The 20,312-nt window shown below is 40.4% G+C and overlaps 2 protein-coding genes across 4 annotated transcripts in view; one reads left to right on the forward strand and one right to left on the reverse strand.

Moving 5' to 3' along the window:
- Window positions 1–2,069: 2,069 nt before the first annotated feature.
- Window positions 2,070–19,246, reverse strand: POLR3F (RNA polymerase III subunit F). Of its 2 annotated transcripts, XM_066238055.1 has the most exons (10): window positions 19,084–19,246; window positions 18,070–18,187; window positions 13,544–13,611; window positions 13,181–13,201; window positions 12,985–13,052; window positions 10,149–10,261; window positions 5,369–5,512; window positions 5,060–5,167; window positions 4,017–4,208; window positions 2,070–2,870 (listed from the first exon to the last, which is right to left on the reverse strand). In XM_066238055.1, the coding sequence occupies exons 1-10, from the start codon at window positions 19,143–19,145 to the stop codon at window positions 2,793–2,795; spliced, it is 972 nt and encodes a 323-aa protein (XP_066094152.1). In that variant the 5' UTR covers window positions 19,146–19,246; the 3' UTR covers window positions 2,070–2,792. The 2 variants fall into 2 exon arrangements, with proteins under 2 accessions (XP_066094152.1, XP_066094154.1); XM_066238057.1 differs by lacking the exon at window positions 13,181–13,201.
- Window positions 19,247–19,518: 272 nt separating this feature from the next.
- DZANK1 (double zinc ribbon and ankyrin repeat domains 1) overlaps window positions 19,519–20,312 on the forward strand; it is a 79,646-nt gene continuing 78,852 nt past the window's right edge. For both annotated transcript variants that reach the window (XM_066236088.1, XM_066236089.1), the window contains exon 1: window positions 19,519–19,663. The gene's annotated coding sequence lies outside the window, so the exon portion shown is untranslated. The remainder of the gene's footprint in view (window positions 19,664–20,312) is intronic.

Here is a 20,312-nt window from a genome sequence, read left to right on the forward strand (position 1 = left end):
CGATCATAATCCCTCAGAAAAAACCTTTATCATTTCCTAGCAATTTTTGTCTATTACAATCCCTAAGAATGGCCTCAAACAATTTCCAGTCCATTGTTAAATAGCAGATTTCAACTGGTGTGCTGCAAGAATTTTTAAAACATGCAATAGCTGACTAGTCAGGGGCACTGACATCTTTTTCCCTCAGATTGTCAAAAAAAAAAAAAAATGCCTAACCAGGCGGCGTAGTGGATAGAGCATCGGACTAAGATGCAGAGGACCCAGATTCAAAACCCCAAGGTCGCTGGCTTGAGTGTGGGCTCACCTGCTTGAGCGTGGGGTTGCTGGCTTGAGTGTAGGATCATAGACATGACCCGTGGACGCTGGCTTGAGCAAGGGGTCAGTCACTCGCTCTGCTGTAGCCTGCCCCTCACCCATCAAGGCACATATGAGAAAGCTGTCAATGAACTAAGGTGCTGCAACAAAGATTTGATGCTTCTCGTCTCTCTCCCTGCCTGCCTGTCCCTGTCTGTCCCTCTGTCACACAAAAAAAACACCAAACCCACAAAATGACCAGTCAATACAATAGCCGTCCACTGTGAATGAATCAGAATCATACCTATTTTGTCAGATTGGCAAAAAATACATTTTTTTGGTGTGCCGCAGAACTTTAGTAATTAGTTTATGTGTGCCGTGAGGTGAAAAAGGTTGAAAATCACTGCTCTAGAAAGTTCTATTGGGCAGCACTGGAGTCTAGGGCATGTATTTTATATTCTTCCCCCACCCACCATCAAATAATGAATAATAGTATAAAGTAAGTGACTCAACTTGAAGTTACTTCTCTTTGACTAGTTTGCTTAGTTCATCACCATAAACCTCATGGCTCTATAAAATTTACTCATCTCCAAACTAAGATTGGAGTAGCTTCATGGAAGATCCCCATATAAACTATCCATTTAAACCATCAAATCATAGATTCTCATGATTCCATGTTTGACTGCATGGATCATTATTAACCATAGCCAAGGCCCTGACAGTCCTAAAGATTAGGACTTCACTCACCATTTTTTTTGGTATTGTCATGAGTCTAGAGCCCCACTGGCTTTTTTTGGTCCAAGTTTTCTGTACAAAAATACATATTTACTTATCATCAGAGGTGCTATATTTTAAAATTATTTTTGCTTTTCTCTTTCAGTTAAATTCAGAGTTTAAAAGCATGCTATGAGAAAAAATTTTGAAGAGATTATTCCAGTGAGGCAAGGGATGGCTATCTAGACATAATGCATGTCTGTATTTAAAAGTGGCCCCGCACTCTAATTCTGCTTCTGCAGATTCAGTTTGCTACTTAAATTTTAAGACTACAGTTCTGTGACAGGCCAGGTTCCGGGAAGGACAGACGTTGTAACTCTCACTAGGGGTAGAAGAGAATCCTGCACCTGCAGGCTTCCAGATTCTATCTTACAGATAATCTAACACTCAAAGTGATCTTTGTTTCCAAGAGCTAGTGTCATCAAATGCTAATTCTGTACAACTGGCCAGAGAATTTATCTCGTTCTTAAAAATTGGCTATTGAGCTGAATTTATTTTACTAATCCCATTTATCTCAAAATAATCCTTCTGGTAGTTGTCAATTTAAGAGTATCTCCAAACTGCTGTTTGAACTCAGGTCTCAGGAGTAGCTGAGCTTGAATTCCTTTTCTTTGGCACCATGCTTTTGGCCTAGACACAGAAACTTCTAAATGGAGTTAAAAGAGAAAATAACAGCTGAAATCTAAAAAGCCCTCCAGCTAACTTCTGTGCAACATTACCTCTGATAAGCCAGTATTTTCTATATGGCTGAGACTGGAATTGAACATGCTATTAGAATTGAGGACAATTATAATGGCTTTATGCTCAGCTTAGACGTGTTACATCATGATTTTTAGAACAGAACAAGGAAAGAACACCAATCTAAAACAGGACAAGAAAAGAATGGTACCCCTCTCCAAAATAAAGTATGAATGGAGGGCAATGGGTTGTTTTTAGTTTTAATTTTAGTTAATAAAAATCTAGGAAAAAATTCTAGTGAATAATACAATTGAGCCACCAAGTGAATTTGTTAAGACTTTAGTAAAAATGATCTAGTGAAATAAATTCTTTGGGGTGAGAATGATAATATTTTTGCACTGAAAACACCCTTGACAACAGTTGTCATTTAGGTTTGAGGTAAATACAGTGGCATAATCCTCTGAAAGAATATTTCTGATGTAAAAAGGAATTAACAGCGTGTGGGAAAGGGATGTTCCAACTCTCTCCTCCATTCAGGCCCCCAAGTTGTGCAGACTACTGTGCTACTCATGCCTTCCCTGTTTTAATTTCTTTTCAATGGAACCATTGAGAAAACAGAAATGGTGATAATGATACAGATATATACAATTTCCAATGGAGACCTTAATAAATAGGTTTAAACAAAACAAGCAGTTTTATGCTCCAGCCATTATTCATTGGTAAGTATGGATTTGTTGCCTTCTTTTTTCTTGACCAAAGGTCTTGCAAGTTGCAGTAGATACTGTCCTCCAGAACATCAGGGTACTTTATTGAAGAATGGATTTCACTGCTAACCCACCTGCTTCATATTCTGTTAGCTACTCTGCCAATATAAACTCAGTCTCAGTCTTCAGAGATTAAAAAATGTATATTTTCATAGCAGCAAGTCTTCATCCATTATTGTGAAGTCTGTTTTCAAAGGAATTGGATGTTCCACCATGAGTTAAATTATTTGCTCCCAAAATAACTTCATTTGCAAAATGTCAGTAAAGTTCATTAGCTGTCTGTTAAAATTCTAGCCACTCTGTCATGTAAATACAGTTAGATGGTGAAATCTCACCACCTTCATGGCAGTCGTCAAAAACCTTTAGAAAAGAAAAAAGTTCATATATAAACCGAAGTTTTTAAATTATTACACTACTAGGTAAAGTCAAATTAAGTATCAACTATAACTCGAATTTCTGTTAACAAAATATCTAAGACCCAAGTATTTATTTAAAGTGCTATTAAAACTAAGTTTCAAACGGAAAGGGAGTAGGACTATAAGAACACACTACAGCAGGACCTGCTCTGTGATAGTTTGCTGATGGGAAACCTTTTACTATAGCATTAAAATGAGCATGTTTGCCTGCCACTGGGGAGAAGGCTATCCACGGGTAACACGGGAATAAAAGAAGGGAGAGCTATACATAAGAATGACTTAATTTTGAGTAACCAAATGTTCCATGTTTAGCTACCTTCCTTCTTGTGAAGGGATGCTGAATAGAATTCCCAATATGCTAGCCTTTTCTCTAGTACTTGAAGCAATCACAAAGAGTGCTTAGATGTATAGAAAGGGGCCAGTATAATGAAATAAAACACCGACTAGCAGAATATAAATGCACTGAGGGCTTGGACAGTGCTTCTAGCACACAGCTGGCACTCATAAATTGGGAATGAATGAAAGAACAGGGCTGGGGCATGCTGCAGGGGGAAGAGCATTACCTCTGAGTTTTAATCCTGCTTATTATTTCCAAGCTAAATGCTCTTAGGTCTTCCTTTTGCCTAAGTTCCCTCCTACTTAAAGGGGAAAAACACCACTAGCTCAAAGGGACATAAGGAGGATTAAATAAAACCACATAAATCTTCAAAAACATATCTGCCCATGGTACGTTCTCAACAAATCTCATTTCCCACCCCACATAGGTTAAATAATTAATGCGTGTCAAAAATTGTCCATTTCAGGGCCAAGAGCAAGTAAACACAAATTTCTTATATAATGCAATGATCTGTTCACTGATGTCTGTCATCCAGGTTACATGGAGGTTTGAGGAGCTCTTGGTTGACCCTGAGTGAGAAAACTGGGGTGTGCTTACTGGTATGTTATGTGGCATTTGCACTGGGTGGCAGGCAAGTATAATGTGAAGTCACTTGAACTCACTGGACTTAAAACTGGGGTGTGCTTACTGGTATGTTATGTGGCATTTGCACTGGGTGGCAGGCAATTATAATGTGAAGTCACTTGAACTCACTGGGCAAAGTCCGCAGGGGGCCCGGACCAAACCTGTGGGCGGGATGATTGGATTGACTGCCCTGTATAGCTTCATGTGTCCGTCTACACTGCCCACTGTGCCTTCTTTTGCAGCGATGATAGTCATCTCCACTTTCCCATCATATATGAGTGTATTCAAGATGGTTTCAATGTCCTCCATGGACAACTCTACCTATAAAGGGGATATATTAAAAATGAAACAAAAAGGACAAGGAGACATGCTTTAGGAGGGCGTTAAAAACAGTAAAGGGTCACAATTCCTCAGCAAAATGGGGAAGTATGCTTGCAATTAGTCAAAAGCACAAGGAGGTTGAAGAATGGTCCAACTTAGCACAAACCACTCAAATGCTAGAAACGGAACTCGTACCTCAAACTGAGCTTGACACTTTGCGGTATTTTGACTTTTGTAAGCAAAATCTAGAAATCTTGTAAAGTAATATATGTTTGGCAAGAACTTGATGGAGATTTATAAAATGCTTGAGCAGAACGATACTTTAGACATCAAACAGTCTTTAGTCAATATTCTTAGAAATCTGGGAAATGAAAATGACTTGTTCACTTGTCTTCTCTGACTATGAAAAGCACCCTGCACAGTTTCCTTAGGTACAGGACCTTATGTGCAGGTCTACAAATAATATACTGATAACATCACTTCTATCTCTTGAGAGAAAATACCAATAGATGACAACTGATGCGATGACTAATATTGAGCACGTATGCTGAAATGTGCCCGAGAAAGTCCAGACCTTGTCAGTGCAGACTGAACTCGGTGATGTGTACTGCCAGGCCCCCACTCTGCTGCCTGCTGCTCCATCTCAAGTCTATACAGTTCAGACGGTGCCTATGCCAACAACCACCTTTGCCTAACTGGCTCAGGAGAGTACTTTTTCAGAGTGGGTTCTGCAGAATGTTCACAGGTTATCACCTGAAAACAGGGTTTGGGTCAAATATACACTGTAAATTATAACCCTACGATAAATAAACTTTTAAAAATAAGATTAAAATTAGAAATTGAGTCCCAACCTTACTGATCCCCAGTTCACAGATATACTTCCACACTTCATGTGATGAAGCAAAGGAACTATTTCTTTGTATCATTGGATTCTGTTTGCTGTCTCGAGCTGTTTCTGCCTAGAAGGGTAGAAACATAAATCTTAGCAGGAATACTAGTGTTTTCTGCACACAATGTATACAAAGTGAAATCAACAGCAGTACACTCTTTGTTTAGTAAAAAGTACAGATTTAATATTTAATTCCTATAAAATAAGACTTATAAAATTAAGCACTTTTTATGAAGAAACTTAAAAAAATGTTTACTCAATTTTGTCTCACCTTGGTTTGCAGAAACTTAAAACACTGTTGATTAAGCACTTCTACAAATTCAGATTCAAAATCCTGATCACTGTACCAGGCTCCACCAGTCACAGACCGGTCAGGCTGCAGATTATAGAGCATATACACCTTCTTTTTCGAGGCCTAGGAGAAACATGCACAGCAGATGTGCTTATAAGATAACAAATAGTCTCTCAAAACTAAAATTAAAAAAAGAAATTATATTTTAGAGTTTTAAATTTACAGAGTTGTGAAAATGGTAGAGAACTCCCATTTACTTGGTGATGTTTTCCCTATTATTAACATCTTATATTAATAGGGTACGTTTGTTACAATTACTGGTCCAGATTTCACATTTCTATCGTCTTTTGTTGCTTTCCTGTGACCGGTCAAAAGTGCACCATGAGTTTATGGACACACTGTATTATGAACTAAAATCTATACTTTATTCCTATTTCCTCAGTTTTTATGTAACGTTCCTTTTCTGGTCCAGGATTCTATCTAACCTATCACATTAGATTTAGTTGTCATGTCACCTGAGGCAAATTTTAGTTGTGATAATTTCTCAGTCTTATTATTGATGAACTTGCCAGTTTTGAGAATTACTGGTCAGATATTCTGCAGGATGCCCTTAATTGGGATTTGTCTGAAGTTTTTCTGATGATTATTAGACCACAGAGGTCAAATGACATTCTTATCACATCCTATCAAGGGTATGTGATGTCACCAAGTGATGAATGTCAATATGACTTATCAGTGTTGATGTTAACCTTAACCACTTGGCTAAAGGTAGTGATTCTCGGTTTTCTTCACTGCAGTAACTTATTTTCCTGCCTGTTCCTTGGAAGAAAGTCACCATGCACAGCCCACAGTTAAGGACTGGGAATTATGCTCTATTTCCTTTAGGGTAGAGTGTCTACAGATTATTTAGAATAATTCTGTACAGAAGATTTGTCTAATCTGCCCATTTATTTATTCAAACATTTATCTATCAGAATGGACTCATAAATATTTATACTCTATAGTTTGCAACCTTGAAAACATCACACTAAGTGAAAGAAGCCAAACACAAAAGACCACTAATGTATGATTCCATTTACAGGTATTGTCCAGAAGAGGCAGATCTACAGAGACAGAAAATACATTAATGATTATCAGGGCCTGGGGTCCAGGAGGCTGGAAAGTGACTGCTACTGGGGTCAGAATTTGGGGTGATAAAAATGTTCTAAAATTAGAAAAGTGTGATGGTTGCAAAATTTTGTGAATACACTAAAACCTAATGAATCATACACTTTGAGAATTAATTTTAAAATATGTAAATTATATCAATAAAGTTATTAAAAATAAAGATGTAGAATTGTCAAAACAAAGCTAGGTAATGGATATGTTGGGATTCATTATATTATTTCCTTTATTCTTGTATATATTGTAAATTATCCATGAAAAATGTGGAAGAGAGGCCCTGTGACAGCTGGCTCAGAGGATAGAGCATTGGCCCAGTATGCAGACGTCCCAGGCTCAATCCCCAGTCAAGGCACATGACAAGCAAGATCTGCTTCTCTTCCCCTCCCTATCCCTCTTCTCTCCCTCTCCCCCTCTCGCAGCCAGCAGCTAGGTTGATTTGAGCATCAGCCCCAGACAGGGGCTGCCAGGTGGGTCCCGATCAGGGCACATGCGAGAGTCTATCTCCCCTCCTCTCACTTAAAAAAAAAACATGGAAGGGAAATAATATTATAATTTAGGGAGTGGTATGATAAATATCATTGATAAAATGAAATTAATATCAAAAAAAATTTTGCAGTTCACCTTTTTTTTTTTTACTTTCAATTATAGTTGACGTTCAATAATATTTTATATTAGTTTCAGCCATATAGCATATTGGGTAGACAATCATATACCTTTCAAAGTGGTCCCCCTGATATTTCAAGTACCCACCTGGTACCATCCATAGGTAGAACATTATAAACTATATTCCCTGTTATACTTTACATTGCTGTGACTATTCTGTAGCTACCAATCAGTGTATCTGTATGTCTTAATCCCTTCACCGTTCACTCAGCCCAACGCTCCTCCCCTCTGGCAACTAGCAATTTTTTCTCTTTTATCTATGAGTATGGTTCTGTTTCTTTCTTCATGTATTTTCTTCTTTAGATTTTAGTAAACTTGTATTTCTCTTTGACTGACTTATTTGACTTAGCATAATACTCTCAAGGTCCATCCATGCTGTCACAAATTGTAATATATACAATATAGAATAAAGGAAATAAATTAATGAATCCCAACATATCCATTACTTAGCTTCATTTTGACAATTCTACATCTTTATTTTTAATAACTTTATTGATATAATTTACATATTTTAAAATTAATTCTCAAAGTGTATGATTCATTAGGTTTTAGTGTATTCACAAAATTTTGCAACCATCACACTTTTCTAATTTTAGAACATTTTTAACACCCCAATTTATGACCCCAGAAGCAGTCACTTACCAGCCTCCTGGACCCCAGGCCCTAATAATCATTAATGTATTCCATTTTTATAGCCAAGTAATATTCCTGTGTATATTATATACCACTGCCTTTTTATCCACTCATCTATTTTTTTAAGCAAAAAAGAGAGATGAGAAGCATCACCTCGAAATTGCATCACTTTAGTTGTTCATTGATTGCTTCTCAAATGTGCCTTGAACAGGATGCTCAGGCCAAGCCAATGATCCCTAGCTCAAATCAGTGACCTTAGGTCTCAAGCCAGTGACCATGGCATCATACGATGATCCCATGCTCAAGCTGGCAACCCCACATTCAAGCTGGTGAAGCCACGCTGAAGTTGACGACCTTGAGGTTCTGAACCTGGGACATTGGTGTCCTAGGTTGATGCTCTATCCATTGCACCATCACCAGTTAGGCTCTCCACTCGTCTATTGATGAGCACTTGGGTTGCTTCCAAATCTCTGTCATTGTAAATAATGCTATAATGAACATAGGGGTGCATATATTTTTTTGAATTAGTGATTTGGGTTTCTTCAAATATATTCCCAGAAATGGAATTGCTGGGTCATAAGGCAGTTCCATTTCTAATATTTTGAGGAACCTCCATACTGTTTTCCATAGTGACCATACCAATTTGCATTAATATAAATGTTTTTTTCTTTTTTATTAAGTGAGAGGAGGGGAGGCAGAGAAACAGATTCCTGCATGCTCTCCAAGTGGGATCTACCTGGCAAGCCCCCCCTCCCAGGGGCTGTTGCTCCGTTGCTCAGTAAATGAGCTATTTTTAGCACCTAACGAAGAGGCCACCAGCCATGCTCAGCACCCAGGGCCAACTCACTTGAATCAATAGAGCCATGTCTGCAGGAGGAGAAGAGGAAGAAAGAGAGAGAGAGAGAGAGAGAGCAAGAGAGAGAGAGAGAAAGAGGGAGAAGAGGAGGAGGGGTGGAGAAACAGATGGTCGTTTTTCCTGTGTGCCCTGACTAGGAATCAAATCCAGGACATCCACACACCAGGCTGACATTCTATCACAGCAATCTGGCCAGGGCCAATATTGAGTTCTTATATAATGAAATTTGTGCTTACATTAACTTTAGTCCAGGGCCCTGGTTGGTAAACCGCGGCTCGCGAGCCATATACAGCTCTTTGGCCCCTTGAGTGTGGCTCTTCCACAAAATACCACATGCAGGCACTACCTCAATAAGGAACGTATCTACCTATATAGTTTAAGTTAAAAAAATTTGGCTCTCAAAAGAAATTTCAATCGTTGTACTGTTGATATTTGGCTCTGTTGACTAATGAGTTTGCCAATCACTGGTCTAGGGGAACCTTGACTCCTCTGATGCCTAAATCAGTGAGGTCAGCAGCAGATGTTCCTGATGGACCAGCTCTGGAGTGTGGAGCCTCTGAGAGATGTGAGGGTTGGGGGATAGGGGTGAGGAGGAGGAGAAACACTATGTGCTGGAACAGATGCTCCACCAGGGAAGGGATCTTTCTCTGACTTGTTCACTAATGTATACCAAACACCCAGAATAGTACCTGGCACAAAGCCAATGCATAATAGGTATTTGTTCACCGAGTAACTTAATATGCCAGAATGAAGTAAATTCTCTTAAAAATCACAAAATCCAGGAAAAAATATTCATGATTCCAAAAATTCTTTCCTGAATAAAATATCGTTAGATTTTTTAAATTTTTTTGTGACAGAGACAGAGAGAAGGACAGATAAGGACAGACAGACAGGAACAGGAGAGATGAGAAGCATCAGTTGTTCACTGTGGCACCTTAGTTGTTCACTGATTGCTTTCTCATATGTGCCTTGACTGGGGAGCTACAGCAGTGAGTGACCCCTTGCTCAAGCCAGTACCCTTGGGCTTAAGCCAACAACCTTAGGCTTTAAGCCAGTGACCTTTGGGCTCAAGCCAGCGACCATGGGGTCATGTCTATGATCCCATGCTGAAGCCGGCGACCCTGCACTCAAGCCAGATGAGGCTGTGCTCAAGTCAGCGACCTTGGGATTTCAAACCTGGGTCCTCTGCATCCCAGTCTGATGCTCTCTTCACTGCACCACCGCTTGTTCAGGGACATTAGATTTTTGAATGGGTAGGACACTAAGTTAACTAGAGTGACATATTTAAGCAGCATCTCCAAACAAATATGAGCTCAATTTTTTAAAGTCCTTTTTGATCAGTTGTTTTAAATCACAACATACCTTAAAGAACAATGAAAACCTGAAATATACTTGGAGCAATATATGTATAGTCAACATTCAGGAAAAGAGTAAAATACTCACTGCCACTGACTTAACAGCTTTGATAAGCTTTTTACTTTCCAAATTCTTTAGAATTTTGTTAATTTCTGTTAATGGTAAATTACTTTTGTACCGGATATCTCTGCTCCATATTCCTATTAAGAAAGCAAAGTAAATTAAGTTGAAAACTATCACTCATATCTCATTTCCAAAGTAGCAAAACATGTGTATATTTTTTTCTACAGCATACACATATATATTTCTAGAGCATAACAATAAGCAAAATTAAGTGATGTAGAGGCAAGAATCTCAAAATAACAAAAATATGCAAAATAATACAAAAGTTATATGCTCTTATTTACTGATCAGAAATTTCTTGGAATACTTGTGTGGAACTTTTTTTTTTTTTTTTCATTTTTCCAAAGCTGGAAACGGGGAGGCAGACAGACTCCCGCATGCGCCTGACCGGGATCCACCCGGCATGCCCACCAGGGGGCGATGTTCTGCCCCTCTGGGGCGTCGCTCTGTTGCATCCAGAGCCATTCTAGCACCTGAGGCAGAGGCCACAGAGCCATCCCCAGCACCCGGGCCATCTTTGCTCCAATGGAGCCTCAGCTGCGGGAGGGGAAGAGAGAAACAGAGAGGAAGGAGAGGGGGAGGAGTGGAGAAGCAGATGGGCGCTTCTCCTGTGTGCCCTGGCCGGGAATCAAACCCAGGACTCCTGCATGCCAGGCTGACGCTCTACCGCTGAGCCAAGGAACTTCTTTAAAAACAAATGAAAAGGATATTTTTTATAATAGAAAAAATATCTTGACTACTCAATTTATACAGTCATGTACTACATAATGGCATCTCAGGCAATGATGGATTGCATGTATACTGGTGGTCCCCTAAGACTGTAATACAGCTGAAAATTCCAATCACCTGGTGTCATTATAGCTGTCCTAATGTTGTAGCCAACCCATTACTCATGTGTTTGTGGTGACGTTGGTATAAACAAAACTGAGAGTCATGTAAAAATACAGCATATATAATTATGTAAATAATACTTGATAAGTGACTATGTTACTGGTTTATGTATTTCCTATACTATACTTTTTACCATGAGTGTAGAGTGTACTTTCTACTTATAAAAAGGTTTGCTGTAAAATAGTACGCTGCAGTAGCCTCATATATCTCTCATATTTACTGTGTCTCTTGACTGTAGTTTTTTCTTGTGCTTGATTTAACCTCGTGTTGTTTTGTACAGTAACATGCTGTATAGGCTTGTAGCTTAGGAGCTATAGGCTATACTACACAGCCTAGGTGTGTGCAGGTTTATACCATCTTTGTATAAGTGAACACTATGATGTTTTCACAACAATGAAATCACCTAACAATGCATTTCTCAGAACTTAATACCTGTAGTTAAGTGGTGCCTGACTGTATTGTCTCTTCCATCCCCTCTTGCACCTCAACCTGTTTTCTAGACATTTCACTTCAGATTGTATATGTTACAGACAAACTTAAGTTTAGGCTAGGGTCAGCTGCCATCCTCAAGGGAGAGCAAAAATATCCTTTTATGTGAGTACCTATGCCCACTGTTTATACAACACTATATTTGGGAGATGAAAACTAGAAGATTATAGTTCTTACAGCCAAAAAATGTCCTGCACAGGAAGCTATAATTTTTTTTTTCAAAGGAAGTAGCATTATCTTTAAAAAGGGAATTTTATATAAAAATATTTTGCCGTTTTTCTTCCCAAAAAGAGGCATAATGAGATAGGAAGAATTTTCTTTTAAATAGAGAATGGCTTTTTCATTGGTGTATTTCTTAAATGTTCATTGAACTTTCTACCTAATAAAGAAAGAATTATATGGTTTAAATTATATCAGAATATTAAAGCTAATAGACCAGACAGATTCTAAATTGTAATAGCAGCAATTTAGATAGAGTTGCTCAATGAAGATAGAACTAAAGAGCTGTTCAGGGGCCTAGTCAGACACTGCCACACTACATTACACATGTCTTTTTATTTTTACAAAACCAGAGAGATTTATTATCCACAATTTGTAGATAAGATGAAGAAACTAAGGCTTCCAAAGTATAGAGAGTGAGGATTTAAAAAAAAAACTTTTATTTTGAATAGATAATACATTCACATGTTTCAATAGTCAAAAGTTCCTTTCCATCTCTGCCCACGGTCATCTAATTCCTGCCTCCTTTGAGACAACAATGACATCACTCTCATGTCCTTCAAGCCCATGTACAGTACAGGATGGGACAAAAGTAGGTTTACAGTTGTTCATATGAAAAATAATACAATAATAATAACAAGAATAAATTCTGGGCCTTGGTCCATTGGCTCAGTAGTAGAGCATCGGCCCAGTGTGTGGATGTCCCGGTTTTGATTCTGGTTAAGGCACACCGGAGAAGCACCCACCTGCTTCTCCACCCCTCCCCCTTTCGCTTCTCTTTGTCTCTCTGCTATCTCTCTCTTCCCCTCCTGTAGCCATGGTTCAAATGGAGCGAGTTGGCTGGGTGCTACGTACGGATGGCTCCATGGCCTCTGCTTCAGGCACTAAGAAAAGCTCAGTAGCAGAGCAATACCCCAAATGGGCAGAGCATTGCCCCCTAGTGGGCTTGCCAGGTGGCTTCCAGTCAGGGTGTGTGAGGGATTCCATCTCTGCCTCTGACCTTTCACTGTATAAAAAAAAAAAAGGAATAAACTCTGTTTTATTTATTCATAATTGTAAACCTCCTTTTGCCCACCCTGTATAGAAGTATATGTTCCTCTCCTTTTCACATAAATGGCAGTGTACACATGGATCCACACCCTGGACAGACAGGATCTCAGTCGCTATATCAGGCCCCAAAGACAATGTTTTTTCTGCTTACCTTTATTTCCTGCATCCTCTATGATCTGATAAACTAGTTTTTCTTGGTTATCTGATCCCTTCATTTTACTGCAGGGGAATAAAGTAGAATTAAAAAGGCAAAGAAGTACAGGATAATCGAATAATCTACATGGCTACTTAAATGAATGAGCAAACAAAGTCATCACATTGATTTATTTACCAAAAGAAGGGCTTACCTTAAAAAGAATGAGACAGGGCTGTGTGTACCAGAATGACAAAATGTCCAAGATAGAGTAAGTGAAAAAAACAAGTTGCAAAACAGTATGGAAAGCATGATCCCAATTTTGTTTAAAAAAAAAAAAGAAAAGAGATTATACATAAATAAATAATCATCTATATTTATATATTATATCAAGAAGAAAAGATAAATACCAAATTATTAAGAGCAGTTATTCTCTGGGAAAGGGAACTCACAATAAGAGGCAGGGATGATACGCAGGAGGTTTAGGTTATGCAATTCTGTATCGGCATTTTTCAAAAACATGTATTATTTTTGAAATAATTAAAGTTTTCTTAAAATGATATAATTAGGTGCTTACCCAGCATTCTGAGAATCCTTTATTCTATATAGAAGGCCTGTATTGCTCCTTAAAAGATCCAACTGACCCTACATTTTTGAATAGATAATAGCAATAAATTACTTTGCAGATATATCAAGTCCAATGACAAATGAGAATGCATTATCTAGTATTTTATACAGACAAAAATAGCCTACCTCCCACAGCTATTTGTCAGTTCCTCACTTAAAATTTAAGTATTTGCCTACTTATCACACACAGTGTGATTTTTTTTAAAACTTAGCTCTTCATTACACCATTTTCTAAAATTATACACTAACAATTATACACTAGATCCCAGCTTGGTCAATTCATAAAAAACTATAAAGAAACAGCTTTAGAATAATGGATAAGGCTCTAGCTGGTTGGCTCAGTGGTAGAGCATTGGCCCAGCGTGTGGATGTCCCAGGTTCAATTTCTGGTCAGGGCACTCAAGAGAGGTGACCATCTGCTTCTCCATCCCTCTCCCTTCTCTCTCCCTCTCTCTTCTCTTCCTGCAGCCATGGCTCGATTGGTTCGAGCGAGTTGGCCTGGGGCAGTGAGGATGGATTGGTGGCCTCTGCCTCAGGTACTAAAAAATGGCTCTGTTGCTGAGCAATAGAGCAACAGCCCCAGATGGGCACAGTATCGCCCCCTAGTGGGCTTGCCAGCTGGATTCTGGTCTGGATGCATGTGGGAATCTGTCTCTCTGCCTCCTCTCCTCTCACTAAAAATAAATAAATATATAAAAAATAGAATGGATAAAAATCTACATTCAAATTAAAATAAGTTCAATAAATATAAATATAAATAAAATAACCTATATAATAGAAAGTTCAAATAAAGGCTAACATGCATAAATATTCTATAACATAACAATTAAATAAAATTTGCAAAGTTAATATTTATGTGATTTCTATTGTGTTACATGAAAATTAGGCAGTTTATGTGCCATCTAAATACTGGTTTATGTGTCTGCCTCTCCATTTTCTTCAGTAACTATGAGTTCCTTGAGAGCAGGTATTTTTCCTTTTCTTTCTTTTCTCTTTTTTTCTTTCTCTTTGTTTCCCCTTCCTTCCTTCCTTTCTTCCTTCCTTCCTTCCTTCCTTCCTTCCTTCCTTCCTTCCTTCCTTCCTTCCTTCCTTCCTTCCTCTCTCTCTCTTTCCCTCCCTCCCTCCCTTCCTCCCTCCCTTCCTTTCTTCCAGTGAATAGATGATCTGCAGTTTTGTTTTTGTATAACAAGTCAAAAGTAAAATAAAGCATGTCTGATGTGCTCTGTATTTCCTCGAGTCTGAACTTAGGAGCACCAGGATGGATATCCCACTGGGCTCTAGCCGTACCGGGACGCTGTGGCTAAGAGTCCCCATTCCCATAAGTTAAGAGCAGATCCATGATTTGGAAATGGGTTTACACATGGCTGAATAGTAATACCCTCCCTTCCCTGACCCTACTAAGTGACAAAACTGAACCACAAAACTCAATTTAGAGACTCTTTTCAGACATTTAATTGGACCTATAAACATTTAATGAACATTAGTACTAGGACTGTTGTTTGGGGGTACAAACATGAATTCTAAAACAGAACCACATAGCTAACTGCAATACCATCTGTCTGGTGTTAAGATAGAGGTAAGTAATAGGTGGGATGAGCTCTCAGAGAAGAAGGTTTGGCCCAATCTTGGGATTCAGGGAAGTTTCCTGGAAATAACAGCAGAGCTGCATCTTGAAGGACAGTAATGAGTTAGTCTGTGGAGAAAGGCAAGAAGTGCCTTCTAGGCAGGGAAGACAGCATGAGCAAAGGACATGAGGCATGCAACAGCAGGACGTGACAGGGAACCAAAAGAATCTGTTCCCTTTGAAAACTTTTTTTTTTTTAAGTGAGAGGAGGGAGATAGATTCCTGCATGCTCTCCACCAGGATCCACCTGGCAACCCCCATCTGAGTCCAATGCTCAAATCAACCGAGCCACTGGCTGTGAAAGGGGAAGAGGGAGAGAAGGGGGAGAGGGAAAGGGAAAGAAGCAGATGGTTGCTTCTTCTATGTGCCCTGACTGGGGATTGAACCTAGGACATCCACATGCGGGGCCGACACTTTATCCACTGACCCAACTGGCCAGGGTCTGAAATCTAGCTTTTGAGGCACAATGATGGCAAAAGATGAGTCAGGTAAGGAAGGTCGGGGCTCGGTGTGGTCAACCCATGAGTTTGGACTTGACTCTATAGCGTTGAAAGACGCATTTCCAGTGGGGAAATGACTTGGTTATATCTGTATTTAAGGTAGACCAGGCTGTTTGCTCTGGGACAGATGGGAGTCAGGAAGACCAGTTAAGATAGTTCAGGTAAAAGCCAAGAGTCTGAACACATGCAGAGGTAGTAGAAATGGAAATAGGGGGACAAATTTGGGGCTTATTTAAGAGTTACAATCAGTAATACTTTGTGATTTATTAATAATTACTCTCTTGCTTAAGATTCTTCAATAGCTCCACCACTGTCTATAGCAGTGGTAGTCAACCTGGTCCCTACCGTCCACTAGTGGGCGTTCTAGCTTTCATGGTAGGCGGTAGCAGAGCAACCAAAGTATAAATAAAAAGATAGATTTAACTATAGTAAGTTGTTTTATAAAGATTTATTCTGCCAAACTTAGTGAAAACCTGACATAAAGTACTTGGTAAGAAATTATTATTATATGCTTTAACTTGCTGTAACTCTGCTCTATAAATTTTATAAAGTAAAGTTACTTCCCTACTTTATAAGTCACCATTACTGTGGAACCGGTGGGCGGTTAGAAAATTTTACTACTAACAGAGATATTGATACAAGAGTGGGCGGTAGGTATAAAAAGGTTGACTACCCCTTGTCTATATAGCCTATTGCCAACAGGACGGCAATAGGTGGGGTCAGTCACAGAGGTGGTGAAAGAGACAGGGATACTGAGTATGATTTTCAGACAGAAAGGGAAGGGCTGTTAGGGTAGTCACAGGACAAAAAAACTTTTCCATTACCACAACCTCCCAGCATCCCTTCTTCTACCCTTCCTGGAGCTGAAGCCCTTCATCATGATGAATGGACTAGAAATCATCAGCAGTCCTTTTTCCTGGTGCTACAAAAAAGGTCAGCAATCTGGGCCACTGCTTGTTTTTATCAATAATATTTATTAACACAAAGCCACACCCATTTGTTTGTGTGTGGACCATAGCTGTTTCTTGAAGAGTTGATCTATTGTGACAGAAACCATGAGTTGCGAAGCCTAAAACATGTACTATCTGACACTTCCTACAAAATGTTTAACAACCCCCAAGCTTGAATGTTGAAGGGAACAGTTTAACAGAAAATTCACCCATCCTCAAACCTCCATATACAGAGCCCTTGGAAATCCAACAAAGTGGCAATTTTTTTTTTTTTTTTTTTGCATTTTTCCGAAGCTGGAAACAGGGAGGCAGTCAGACAGACTCCCGCATGCGCCCGACCGGGATCAACCCGGCATGCCCACCAAGGGGCAATGCTCTGCCCATCTGGGGCGTTGCTCTGTTGTGACCAGAGCCATTCTAGAACCTGAGGCAGAGGCCACAGAGCCATCCCCAGCGCCCGCGCCATCTTTGCTCCAATGGAGCCTTGGCGGCAGGAGGGGAAGAGAGAGACAGAGAGGAAGGAGAGGGGGAGGGGTGGAGAAGCAGATGAGCGCTTCTCCTGTGTGCCCTGGCCGGGAATCGAACCCGGGACTCCTGCATGCCAGGCCGACACTCTACCACTGAGGCAACCGGCCAGGGCCCAAAGTGGTAGATTTAAAAAGCAGATTAGCCCTCAGATGAGTCCTTAGTATAGAAACCTTTTACCTAATTTCTACTAAAATAAACTGAAATGCTCTCAGGACATGGAAATTATGATCATAGGGGAAAGGAGAAATAGGTAGATTTAGAGCTTTGGTTACCAGTAGGTAGGATGTTTTTGGATAGTGGCGGAGAATGACTTAAGGCCCCAGGAGAACAGAAAAGGTAAGAGCAGGTAGAAGGGCTTCACTGAAAAAAAAACCCCCCAAAACCCCCACTGCTATCAAGTGGGGGCTGACTCCCTCCCAGAGGCCCAGCACTAGACATTTCAACCAGACTCATTCCTGCCTCTTGAAATGCTCAGGGTGAGATTGTGGAGAGTGACACCCCAATAGGTAGGCTCCGTAATGATTCACAGAATATGGGGGATATATTTCATAAGGAGTGGCCCAATACCAGGAGTAGGACGCAAACAGAAGGTGAGAAGAGACTATGCCCATGAGCCTTTATGCATCATAACGACAATTAGGTTAACAAACACAACAGTCTAAACAAAATATGTTTATTTCATTTGTCTTGTAATCTGATCAATAATTATTTCCTCTTTCCTCAGTGCAGACAGTCTGAGTTGTTTCCTGGTTTAGAATCTTATCAGTCACAATCTACACACACCTTTCAGTGTTTTATGGCTAATAAGAGGAAGTAATGACAATGGTAATAATAAAAAAAAGATAATTACACTTAATAACTGCATTCATCTTACCATAGACAGCAGTCTATTGATTGCCACTGCCCGCTGTTGAGCTTCTATATGAGGCATTTCATTTTGAATTACTTGGTCTGTGATTCCATGGGGGAACTGGTGACATAACTCTATAATCCTAGAAATAAATGTATTAATGTTATTATTCACGCTTTTACTTATTTCGAAAGGCAGTGAGAAAAAACACTAGCAGAACAATTTGAAATTCTGACTTTTTTCACATTTGGTAGATAGTCGGGATTTCTAGGATGGTTCTGACTCAAACCTTTTGAAATACATGCTTACATTATTATTGTTTAAGGGAAATTTTTTTCTCACTAATATAAACTTTAAATTAGAACAAAAGTCAAATGAAAAAATAGTAACACTGTAGTTTCAGTTTTCTAAGACACAAGTATGATAAAGTTAAGGTACAGTGAGTTGGACGGCCACAACTATGCAAGCAAGAGGCAAATTGGATACTTCCGATGGGAAGCCAAAATTTGACAATTCAGTACAAGTGGGGCTTGCTTTTGGAATTATCCCTACCAAGCAAAGCCCAAATCTTCACCTTGTTACGGGATCATCATATATATTCATAATAGTAGGCGAGAGCTGGGTTCTTTTAAAACTACGTGGCAACCTAAAATAGCAGTGCACTTACAGAAAATACAAAACTGGGAGAAGCTTTAGATACCCTACAATCTTGACTTAAATACTACATCGAAACCATTTTTGGCTTAATGTTGCTTCGTAATTACAAACCGACCCCTAATTTGGCCCAAACGTTCTGTGGTGGGAGTTCCCACAGCGACGAGGAAGATCCTCGATCAGAACACGCATCCTCAAGTTCTACGGTAAGACACCGTCTTCTCTCGGAGCCTCCACCGCCTTAACGCAGGATGGCAGTGCATCATCCACTTCCCGCATAACATCGGGACAGCTACACACAGCTGCAAACTGTCAGATGAGTTTTGCTCTCCGGGGGTTGCAAACCCTCTCACTGTGCTTGTTCTGCCTCCCCCACTGACTTACCTGTTTTCTATTTCTACCGGAACCGCGTCGGGCGGCTGCAGCTTCACCTTAACCTCAGCCATGAGGGCGCAGCTGCCACCCCTGCGGGGGAGAAAAGCGCGGAGCGGCCAGACAGCGAACCCTAACACCCGAGAAGCGGAAGAGACGGCGCCGGACTTGGGCGGTGGGCCTTCTTCCTCGTGTCGCGCCGGTCCTTCCTTGCCTGTCGGAGTGAGGTGGCCAAGTCACGCCTGCTCTGCCTCACTCCCCGGCGCCGCTATATTCTCTTATTTTTGTCTTCCAGAATGTTAGTGCCTGTCGGATGAATGGGTCTGGTTCCCTCATTTTGCGTTGACATGCCACTTGTTTTTTATCACTTTCCAACCACGGTGAAGGCTTATTCTCGGATGCCTACGGCGAAGCCTTAGGAAAGGAACATCAGGAGGGTACCACTCTCCCAGTCAAGTGTCAGGGGCGGAGCTGGTTGCTAGGAAGCCGGGTTCGGCCAATTACCTACCCGGCTCTCAGTAGGCGGGGCGCGGCTCGCAGCGTCTGTGGTAACCGAGACCTTGGCGAAGGACAAGGCCGGAGGTGGTGAGAGGTGGGTTACCTGGCTAGGGACAGCGGTGGTACTCGGGGGTCTCAGTCCGTTCCCAGTGGTCGCAGGTGGAGGAGGAGGACCTCGGTCATTCCTCCCCAAAGGAAGAGAGTCTCTGACTGCCCCTGAGTAGGGGCCGGGACCAAATGGGGTTCAGAACCGAGGTAGCGAAGGGTCATTGTGTGTGTGTGTGCGCGCGCGCGCCAGGACGGCGCTCTACCCACTGAACAACCTAGCCAGGGGCTGGATTGCTCTCCTGCATGATCCACTTTGCTCGATCCCGCCGTCCCTGCCTCCCAAAGGCAGCTCCTAGTTACCGCATGTGAATTACCCTCCCCCAACTAATTTCATTTTGAATTAAAATTTCAACTATTTTTTATTTTAACGACCTCTCACATAAATGGAAATGTGAGGATAGATTGGTAAGTCCCCCAGGTCTAGCCATCCTTTTGTAGGGGCTAGTGATCTATCAGTATTTGCAGTTCAAATTCTTGACCTCCAACCCCTGAAACTAACCAGGCATTTAGTTCACTCCTACCTTTATTTATCTCGCTTTTATGGATACAGTCTGTGACAAAACTCAAACGGCAAGATGTTCTGAGGAGCATTATTTAGAATTGCAACAACCAAAACGAAAAGAAATTAGTAATAT

The sequence above is a fragment of the Saccopteryx bilineata genome, chromosome 6 (assembly GCF_036850765.1).
Source record: "Saccopteryx bilineata isolate mSacBil1 chromosome 6, mSacBil1_pri_phased_curated, whole genome shotgun sequence".
Classification (NCBI taxonomy): Eukaryota; Metazoa; Chordata; class Mammalia; order Chiroptera; family Emballonuridae; genus Saccopteryx; species Saccopteryx bilineata.

What these genes read in the sequence shown, in the direction of transcription:
- POLR3F (XM_066238055.1), bottom strand. Translation starts at nt 19,145, where the DNA reads ATGGCTGAGGTTAAGGTGAAGCTGCAGCCGCCCGACGCGGTTCCGGTA. An exon ending in CCTGTCTCATTCTTTTTAAG is followed by an intron (nt 13,053 to 13,180) that starts GTAAGCCCTTCT and finishes ATTCCCCTGCAG; the next exon opens with TAAAATGAAGGGATCAGATA. An exon ending in AAGCTGTTAAGTCAGTGGCA is followed by an intron (nt 5,513 to 10,148) that starts GTGAGTATTTTA and finishes TGTTTCTCCTAG; the next exon opens with GCCTCGAAAAAGAAGGTGTA.